We start from the raw sequence: 10,397 nt of genomic DNA, 5'->3' as shown, positions 1-10,397 counted from the left end.
AAAAAACATACTGTGATATCCCACGCTTCACCCAGTCTCTGCAATAGATAACTCTTCTTTATCACTTTAAACGTGTGCTTGCCAAAACTGTTTGGCCAATTTAACATATTGTTAAAATATTTATATCAAATTTTCACTAAAGCTAGCTAATATTATTAAATGTATAGTTTAAAGCACAGAAACTAATGTTTTGTTTTGGTGTTGTGGCAGACAGAATTCTGAAATGGTCCTCTAAGATCTGCCATAGGATTACTCCTATGGATATGATGAGATATGTACAAGCAAAAGAGACTTGTAGTTGTGATTAAAGTTATGATTTCAACATTTACTTTTCCCTGTTCTAGAAGCTGGGAAGTCTGATACTAAGACATTGGTAGATTCAGTGTCTGGTGGAGATATCACATTCTTATTTCCAACTCTGGTGATGGGAGAGGAAAGGAAGTTCTCTAGGGTTGCTCTTCAGAAGTAGATATTTTCCTAGTAGAAAAAGTCAGAGAGATTCCAAGTCTGAGGAAATATACACTTAGCTTTCTTGAAGGTGGAGGGACCATGTGTCAAGGAATGTAGAAGCCAAGGGCAGCACTGGCTGACAGCAAGCAAGCATCAGGCCTCTTAGTCCTACAAGGAAGCATTCTGTCAATAGGGTAAAAGTGCTTGGAAGTAATTCTTCATCATTCCCTCCAGATAAAATCCCAGCCAGACACTTTTTCTGTCTTTAAGACCTTTAACAGAAAACAAAGTTGAGTTTGCCTGAATGTGTGACTAAGAGATTAAAAATAGATAATAAATGACTGTTGTTTTAAGGAGATCAACTTGTGATAATTTATTACACAGTAACAGAAAATTGATAATAATATAAACTTTTTTTCTTAAGGTACTAGGGATTGAACTAAGGCCTTCACACTGAGCTACATTCCAGCCCTTTTTTAACTTTTTGTTTTGACATGGGGTCACACTAAGTCCCTAAATTACCCAAACCAGGCTCAAACATTGAACCTCCTTCCTCAGCTTCCCAGAGTGATAGCATTACCTGCTTTAGAATATTTTATTTGTCATTTTGAACATTTTCCCCTCTCTCTCTCTCCCTCTCCCTCTTTCTCTCTCTTCTCCATATTTATATATATATTATTTATAATTATTATTCATAAGTCATACATTTCTGTTTTGCTAAAATTTTTTCTCATAATGAGGGACAGATGGAAAAATAGGAATATTGACCATCAAACTGAAGTAAAGAAAGATGCAGTAAGCATTAAAATGTGGACAGGGACACTGTTTTAGACCTCAATGATGCCATCTTTACTATTTCCTTCATCCTTGATTCCCAACAAATTTTTGCCTTTACCTAGACAGACCCTGTATCTCCTTTCACCCAATAACTCAAATAGACAGCTCTTCCTTAGGATTTCAGGACAGCCCCTGCTTCTTTGGCCAACCATTATAAAAGGAACTCTAATCCTTCAAACTCACCCCAGTTGCTACTTCAATATGTTCTTTTGCTTTGCTGCCCCTTGAAAAATGACTCTTATGTCTCACACTACCTCTATTCTTAATTTTTTTGGGGAAAAACTATTGCATCTGGTGGGGAGGTCTCTCTGGGGGGTTGGAGCCCTCCATAATGACCCTCCGCCTCTCTTTGGGTCCTTCACCTCACTCCAGTGAAGAATGAAGAAGTGGGGCTCGTAGTGGAAAATGGAGTCAAGACTGATATGCAAAGCAAAAGTTTATTTAAAGTGAAGCAAATGCAGAGGAAGCAGAAGACCTAGCAGAAGTGAAGACCAGTAGAGTGAGCTGCAAGATAGGGGGCATCCTGCTCAGAATGCCCTATGAGTTTGAGGTACTTTGAATTTATAGGGGTAAGCTGTTTTTTAAAAATAACTGTTTTACTGATTGGTGCAACCTAGGCCTGTGAGACCTAACTAACTCCATTTTAAAGTTTGACTCCATCTTAAATATAAGACAGTAAAGTGGCCTTGACATAAATTCCACTTCACTGAAGTCAACTATTCCCCTAGTCTCCTTTGTGCCCATAAACTAATGATAAAATGTCCTTGCTGTGGGACAACAGATTAAAAAAAGAGACACAGCTCCTAACTCAATCCTCTGTCTGCCCAGAAAACAGATGCTCCCGGGCCCACTATCTATAGAACATTCTGTCAATGTGCTGATTGTTCCTTTTTCCCATAAACTCTACATGTAGCCACCCCTCAACCCCCCATGCTTGCTAAATATCAACCAATCATGTAACTGCTAAATGGAACATCCCCAAACCTTGCGGTAGCCACAATAAAAACCCTGCTGATTTGGAATTTGGGGCTCTCAATCCTGATCCGTTGTGTCGGTGATGGTTGAGTGCCCCTGCTCTAGCTTGAATAAACGACCCTAGTGTGTTTACATTGGAAATGGCTCCTTGGTGGTCTTTGGGGACTTTGCGATCTGGGCACAACAGGCCAATCAGGGTCTTAGCCTTTGTTTCTGGGAAAAAACAAGGTCAGTTGGGAATTTCTTAAGCATGCAGTAAATGTGAGTAATATGTTCACAACTAGTACATCTAAAACATATAGTAGGGTACATTTCTCAAGCACATGGTACACAGATAAGCTTGTGATATTTTTATAATCATTAGCCAAAGATAAGCATGTGATGATTTTACAATGTCATCCATCTGGGTCTTCCCCTGAGGTTGTTTTGTTTTGTTTTGTTTTGTGTGTGTGTGTGCCTGCCTCTGTGTGTGTGTGTGTTTGTGCCTGCCTCTGTGTGTGTGTGTGTGTGTGTGTGTGTGTGTGTCTGGCCTATGTCCTTCTAATCAGCCCCAACAAAATTGGCTCCAACAAAATGTCTCAGTGTTGTGGCAAAGTGGAACAGCTCAGTGTTACAGCCCAGTGGTTACAGCTTAAGTGCTTACAACTCCAGCAATTTGAAGACTCTAGAATATAAAAGTTACTCCAAGAGATGGAGAAAATCTTTATTAGGTGGCTGGCTTAGAGGAATTTGCTCATTCTGAATTCTGAGCGTCAAGTTGCAGTGAGAGTCAGTTTATATACAGTTGGGGAAAAGAACTTGAGAGGAACCTTTTAGGGCAGAGACATAGCTAGAAGCATAACCTCTTGGGGTGGAGTTAACAGGACAAACACTTTTGATACAACAAGCTGATACATGTGCAGTACAAACAGTTACAAAACACTTTGATACACTGGGCAGGAAGACCTGCAGCACAAATAGTTATATTTGTAAAACAGAATATTTTATGGAAAACAAAAATAAAAGCATGGGGCGGGGGCGGGGGGCGGGCAAAGGCTTGCTCTATTGTGCATTATTGCCCCATCATCAGAACACAAAGCCCAGCTGGTACAACATGAGATCATTTGCCTCAGCCTTCACCTACCACTTGCTGCATAACCCCTCCTGAAAATAAGCTATTAACAATCCTTTCCTCACCACCAAATGAAATCTCCTTCATTTTATGAAAGCGTTCTTACCTACTTTAGGCTTTGGATCCCAAATTTCTCACTCACTGTAAAACCCCTCTGAGGTTTCCCACAGAGTTCCCTGACAAAGAGTGCCAGAAACAGACTTAATTCCCATTTCCTTTTGGGCTCTCAAGTGGGAACTCACTAAGACTCTCACTTTAGCCCTACTCAGTCCTAATAAACCTTTCTTTCTATTTCTAACCAGCAAAAAGGGACCAGTAATAAGGTTACTTGTATGGCTAGATGGACACTCCCTCCAGCCTGTTACCTATTTATCCAAACACCTCAACCTTGCAATAAAATGTTGGGCTCTCTGTTTACAGGTCTTAGTGGCAGCTGCACTTATTATCCCCTAGGCCAAAAAGATTACTCTCCACTGGCCCCTAAAGGTGCACTCTTCACACAGCCTCTCCAATCTTCTCAGCCATCATGCTTCAACACTTCCCTCTCCATCCCAAGTTCAAGTCCTACACTCTCAGTTCTTACAATCCTCAGTTACTTTCTGGAGCTCATCTGTCCTAAACCCTGCCAACCTCCTTCCAATACCTGACTCCCCAGGCTCTTCCCTTCAACCTGATTGCACTGAGTTCCTTGATTTTACTCTCACCTGCTTCCATCACAGAACCTCAGAACATATTTCAGGGTTCCCCAACTTGATTATTGATGAAAGTGTCAAAGACCATCCTGCCCTGGCAGGGTATGCTATCATTGAAAGCTATCATGATACCAAACCTTTCTACCCTCCCTGAGAAGTATGGCAGCCCTCCCCACAGGGACAACTTCACAGCAGGCAGAACTCATCACACTCACTAGAGCTCTCAATCTCACAACAGATAAAACCATCAACAGTTACACTGACTCCAAATATGCATATAATATCCTACACTTAAACTCCCAAATCTGTCATGAAAGGGGATTCCCAACTGAAAAAAATACCCCTATACAAGATGGTTCCCTAATTCAAGAGTTTCTAGGGGTTGCTCTTCTACCCCACAGCTGCTGTCATTCATTGCAAGGGCTACCAAAGACCTAATATATGGGATAAACATCTCAGACATATCATTTGCAGAAATAATGAGGTCGATAGAGTACGAAAACAGGCAGCTACCAACCCTCTCTCCATCCCTCACTTCCTCTTCCCTCTTATACCTTATTACTCACCCCAAGAAATAACTCTACTCAAAGAACAGAGGAGATGACAAGAGGAACAGTTGTGGCTTCTCCATGAATAACTGGTCCTTCCTGAAAGCTTGCAAAACAAATTCCTTTCATTTTTCCATGACTAGTTCCATGCCAGATCATTCATTCTCTCTGCTCTAATTCCTACATCCTCACATACATCTCACCCCTAGTTTTAGGACCTCCCTGCAAAAGACTGTCACTCAATGCCCCATATGCCAAACCACCAACACCAGGAGCAACCTCAGACCTCTCCCCTTCTCCATCCATCAATTTTGGGGATCCTTCCCCAGTACTGACTGGCGAATAGACATTACTCATATGCCTACAGTAAAAAAACAAAGATACCTCCTTGTCCTAGTTGACACTTTGTCAGGATGGATAGATGTCTTTCCTATGTCAAACAGAACATTCTCCATAGTAGACATCCAACCTCTATCCAAACTGATAATGGACCTAAATTTACTTTGCAGATCAACCAACAAGTAGCTTCCTCCAGAAATATAACCTGGAAGTTCCACGTCCCATATTGACCCCAATCCTCAAGTAAGGTTGAAAAACCCATGAGTTCTGCCTGCTGTGAAGTAGTCCCCGTGGGGAGGGCCACCATACTCCTTGGGGAGGGTAGAAAGGTTGGCTATCATGATAAACACAGCCTAACCAAGTTTTCCCTCTAGATCCACTTAGACTGGACTAAACTCCTGCCCTTTGCCCTTTTCAAACTCAGGTTTCTTCCCTGAAAACCTCTTATGCTCATCCCCTTGGAGATTCTTTATGGAAGGCCTCTCATTGCCTTCATATTCCCTACCTCCAGTTCAAACCTACCCTCCCTTCTTTCAAATTCCTTTCAAATCTCCCCAACCAACTGGGACACTTGCAAGATCGAGTAGACTCCCAGGTTTCAGTCATCCTCCAAAACCACAGAGGCCTTGAAATCACAGGGCCAAATAATTATACCTACAAATCTATTTTGTCAGTGATGGGGGCAAAACACTTTCATGAATGGGCTTCCAAACTCATTGAAGGATCCTCCTGACAGAGTTCTCTGCTAGATAAAAATGGCCCTGACAACCCTGCCCCTTAAAATGGCCCCTGCCTACAGGAAATAAGTCACTCCAGAGAGAACAAAGACCTGCTTTTTCCCACCTTTCCCCCAGTTGTAGCCAATCATCTGCCACCACCATAATCCCCTAGCCCTTATAGACCCACCCAGCCAACCCCTGGTTGCTGTTCTCGCCATTGTTCAAGACAGCCCAGCAGCTCTGTCCCTTAATAAAACCCCTCCTTTGGGTGTTTGTGTTTCAGCTCATTTTATTTCTCACTTCCAATGATCTGTTTCCCCTTCCTATTCTTTGGCTACTACCCCTTAATAGTTATTGCTCTTTTTTGGTCCCCTTAATGCTTGTTACTCTTCTCCCCCCCCCTCCCAGAAAATTAATCTATTCTAAAGATTTTTTTTCAGGAATGAATAGTAGCCTTTGTCAGGTAACTACTTGAGAATACCTTCAAATGGGCTTCTTTCTCCAAAACAATAACATATTTTCCTATACCCCTTTAAAATTAGGAATGATAGAGCCCACCTGCCATCTCAGAGAGATGTAGGTCTCATTTTACCTAAGTCATGAGAAGTCCCCCGAGGACATGTCAGTAGGACACAGGACATGTCAGCAAGCTAAAAGCCCAATGTTTCTCTGATCCACCCTCACAAAAGCCCACCAAAAAACACTGTTAAAAAAAAGCTTCTTAGCCTGTAAGAGACACCTTCTCTGTTCTGCTCACACTGAGAGGTTTAGTAATAATCCTGCTTAGACTGCTGAGTTCACATCCCTCTTTTCTGCTCAGTACGTATCAGATCCTTAGCATTTGCAGTGACCTGATAAGTGCACTGAAAGACATCACAGTTTTACTCCTCAAGTCGCTAACAGCAGAAATGAGTCTAAAAACCTGAAAATAACTGTACTGAAACTACAAGATTACTCCAGGGGAATGTGTGGCTCAAGGTTCATTGAGATAGTATGAGAACTGGGGAAATTAGAGGAAAGAGAATCCTGGTGGAATTACCTTAGCATACAAGGTCTCAGATTAGATTCTACAGACCCAGTGTAGACAGATTCTAATTCATTACCTGACTCCAACAGTGAGGTGGAGTTTGAGTTGAGAACTATAACACAAAGAAGAGAAGACACTTTCCCCACATGGAACAAAGACTTAATGGGAACAAAGTATTGAACTGACAGAGAAGAAAACTGCTAACTCAAAGAAAGCAGACGATGATATAGCTAAAAACTAGAGCATACAAAGAAGAGATGACCAGTTAGTGAGGGCCTTTCAGATGGCAATTGGTTCAAAATATAATTTAATCTTTACACCTTAAAGCAGGATCCTCCTTTAGAAGAGCTACAAATGAAGTACTGGGTCAGATATAATATGAATGTGCACCATGGCACTGAGAGAATCCATCACAGTCTATCCAAGGATTCATGGAAACCTCTGATCTTGTCTCAGGATTGTCCTGGAAAGAGATGAACAACCAGGCCTGAGACCAGGTTTGTATTGACTCACAAGGAAGAGTGCTACCTCTCGAAAGACAAACACAACATTTCTCATAGTACCTAAAGGGTGTTGTTTCAGTTTGGAGCTTGATATTGTTTCACTTTTCTAATTAGCCAGAACCAGGAAATTCTTATTTCCTGTAACAAAGACTTATCAAGCGATTCTTTACCTCAAACCAAGCTATTGGTTAACATTTACACATCCCAACTTGTTAAACTAGTTTCTTTCAAATCTTTAAGTAGTCTTAACTCCAGTCAGTTGACAAGGCTGAAAGAATACTCAGGATCCTGCTTATTTGGAGAAGAAATCACAAGGAAGAAGGAAGGTGGAGGAGTTTGCATTCTCATGTATCAGTAAGTTCAGTGTTAATTCATATTTGAAAGATTTTTTTTCCCATTAGTTTGGTCTCCAGTTCAAATTGGAAATTATTCTGAGCTGACAATGTAATCTTTTTTCCCTCTTATTTTGTTGGAGAAAATAATGACATGACTTTAATAATACTGTATTTCAAGAAACTGTGCTAATGATTTTTTTTTTGATACCAGGGACCGAACTCGGGTCCTTGAGCTTGCAAGACAGGCGGCGAAACCACTGAGCTAAATTCCCTGCCCTGTGCTAATGATTTTAAATTTAGTATTCAAAGAAAAAAACTAATGTTGGATTAAATTAAAATTTAATTTAGTTGGATTTTAATTGAAAAATTTAGTATGACAATAAGATAATCACAGAAAGATAAGAGGAAAAGCAGAGATCTTGAAGTAAATTTGTAATTCTAGAGCAGTACAATGAGACAAAAAAGAAAGTGAGTCTCCCCTCTCCCAAGAGTTCAGAATATATAATGCTCTTTTGTAAGTCTCCTAAATTATGCACTAAATTGATATAAAAAAAGAGGAAATATCTAAGTTGTATAAGAAGCATCACATTTCAACTCTCATTCTGAAATTGATAAATATAACTAAAATTCAAAACAAGATAAGAATTTAATATTCTGTAAGAAATATTTTACTTGTTTTATCCTAAGTTCTTTTTTTGGTACATTTTACGTATACAATACATTTACATTTATCATTGGGTGCTTGTATCTGTACATGATGTATCTTGGTTCTTATTTTTTTTTCCCCATTATCTGTGCAGCCTTCACCCCCTCCACCCTTCCCTATTTACACAGACATTTCCATTTTTTTTCTTTTCTCATAGTTTTTCCTTTCCCTCCTTTCCTTTCCCCTTCCCCTCCCTTCATCCCTTCATCTTTGGACCTTTTTTCCTATTTCCAATTTTCCAATATTCATTTTAATCATTTTAACCCTTGTTTACACTGTCAGTTTCTCACACTAGAGAAACTATTCGGTATTTACACATGTGTGTCCTATTTATTTCACTTAAGAGTATGGCCTCTATATGCATCCATTTAGCTATAAATGACTCTAGTTTTTTGTTCTTTATGGTGGAATAGTACTCCATTTTATTAAAAAACCAATTGATGGGCACTTAGGCTGCTTCCAAGCTTTAGCTATTACAAACTGTGCCGATATGAACATGGGTGCACATACGTTGCTGTGGTATGACACTTTTAATTCTCTTGGGGAGATACCCAGCAGGGCAATAGCTGGGTCAAATGGGACCTCTAGTCCTAGTTCTTTGAGGTATCTACATACTGATTTTTACAGTGGTCGCACCAGTCTACACTCCCACCAGCAATGGAGAAGGGTTCCTTTCTCCCCACACCCCCACCAACATTTGTTATTGGTTGATTTCTTGATAGCAGCCATTCTTGGTGGGGTGAGGTGGAATCTCAGTGTTGTTTTCATCTGCAACTCTCGAATGACCGGTGATGTTGGGCATTTTTTCATATATTTGTTTGCTGCTTTTATTTCTTTGTCTGAGAAATGTAGAAATGCTTTACTTTTTAAACTAAACAAGAAAAATCTAACAGCAATTTTTACATAGCACATAGAAAATGAGAAGTGAATAAATTATCTAATATTTTTGTATTAGAATTAGATTTAGAAGTCTATAGAAAATAAACTTTAAACATTTTAGTTCTCATTTTCCTGTCTGATCCATCTATATTTAAAAAGTATTTTTTCAGCATTCAACATTAATTCTTCATCTACAAATAGGAGGTAAATTAGTACAAAATAATCAGCATTAGGAGGAGACTACAAATGCCTTTTCTTATAATGCATTACCAGAATAACATTTTTCATTATTAGTACGTGGATATTTGTATATAAAATTTAATTAAACACAAGTAGATTTCTAGAACTCAGTTCCTCTAACAGATTTAATTCTTTCCAATCATTTAAAAGGTTCCACTTTCCACAAGCTCACTTTATAGTCAGAAATTAAGTTTTATTTTGTTAAAAGACAACATAAATAAGCAAATAAAAAACTTTTCACATTAATTTCTCATAACTTTATAGAACTATTACACATTAGGATTTACTGTTTAAATGCATATTAATAGAAACAGGTTGATTGTTATTATTATATTATTATTATTTTTGTTTATACTTAAGAGGATCTCCAATCTATGGAAAAATTGATGATGCTATACTAATAGAAATAATTCAATTAATCCATTATTTCTTTAATAGTTACACATTTTTTTCAAGTACTATTATTATGCGCCTGGAACCATGCTTGGCATTGGGGGGCACACAGTTTGAGTTAAGTTTCTGTTAAGGTTTATATAACTGGAAATACTGTATTATAGCTGATTAAAGTGAAAAGAAAGTCAGCAGAAAGATAAACAGACAAATGATAAAAGGAAGGAATCTAAAAAATAGAGTGAAATCAATATCTGGAAAAAACAAAAGACCTACATCTGGTCAACAGATCATGAAATCATTTGGGTATCTATATTCTTGGTAAACTTAAATTTTAAGGATTTTTCAATTGAGCCCTCAATGTTGGAAATCCTTGTGAATTATACAGTCCTAGTGTTTATTCAGATAATCAGTATGCCAATTTTACAGATTTTTATAGTATTGGATTTGGGTTTTGTTAGCTTTGTGGCTTGGGGGAAGACAAAATGAGTACAAAAGGTGTTAAAAATCCACCTCTCCTTCCCACAATTTGTCAGAGTTTTCTCCAATTGGACTACACAAATAGGTCTTTCTTTATTAGTTTTGTCACCTGTGAATAATGTGAGGAAAATATATCATTCTTTTTTGTACATACCGATATCAATTA

General features: G+C 38.8%; 1 protein-coding gene across 1 annotated transcript in view; it reads left to right on the top strand.

Annotated features, from left to right (window-relative positions):
- Positions 1-7,356: 7,356 nt before the first annotated feature.
- The window catches only part of LOC101711908 (transmembrane protease serine 11G-like), a 37,349-nt gene continuing 34,308 nt past the window's right edge, over positions 7,357-10,397 (top strand). Inside the window, exon 1 of the mRNA XM_013073947.3 lies at positions 7,357-7,555. Within this exon, the coding sequence (XP_012929401.2) occupies positions 7,548-7,555 (8 nt within the window). The 5' untranslated portion in view covers positions 7,357-7,547. The remainder of the gene's footprint in view (positions 7,556-10,397) is intronic.

The sequence above is a fragment of the Heterocephalus glaber genome, unplaced genomic scaffold (assembly GCF_053883595.1).
Source record: "Heterocephalus glaber isolate CG9 unplaced genomic scaffold, H.glaber_assembly_v1.0 deba00001509, whole genome shotgun sequence".
In the NCBI taxonomy this organism is placed as follows: domain Eukaryota; kingdom Metazoa; phylum Chordata; class Mammalia; order Rodentia; family Bathyergidae; genus Heterocephalus; species Heterocephalus glaber.
This window is presented reverse-complemented; position numbering and strand designations above follow the sequence as displayed.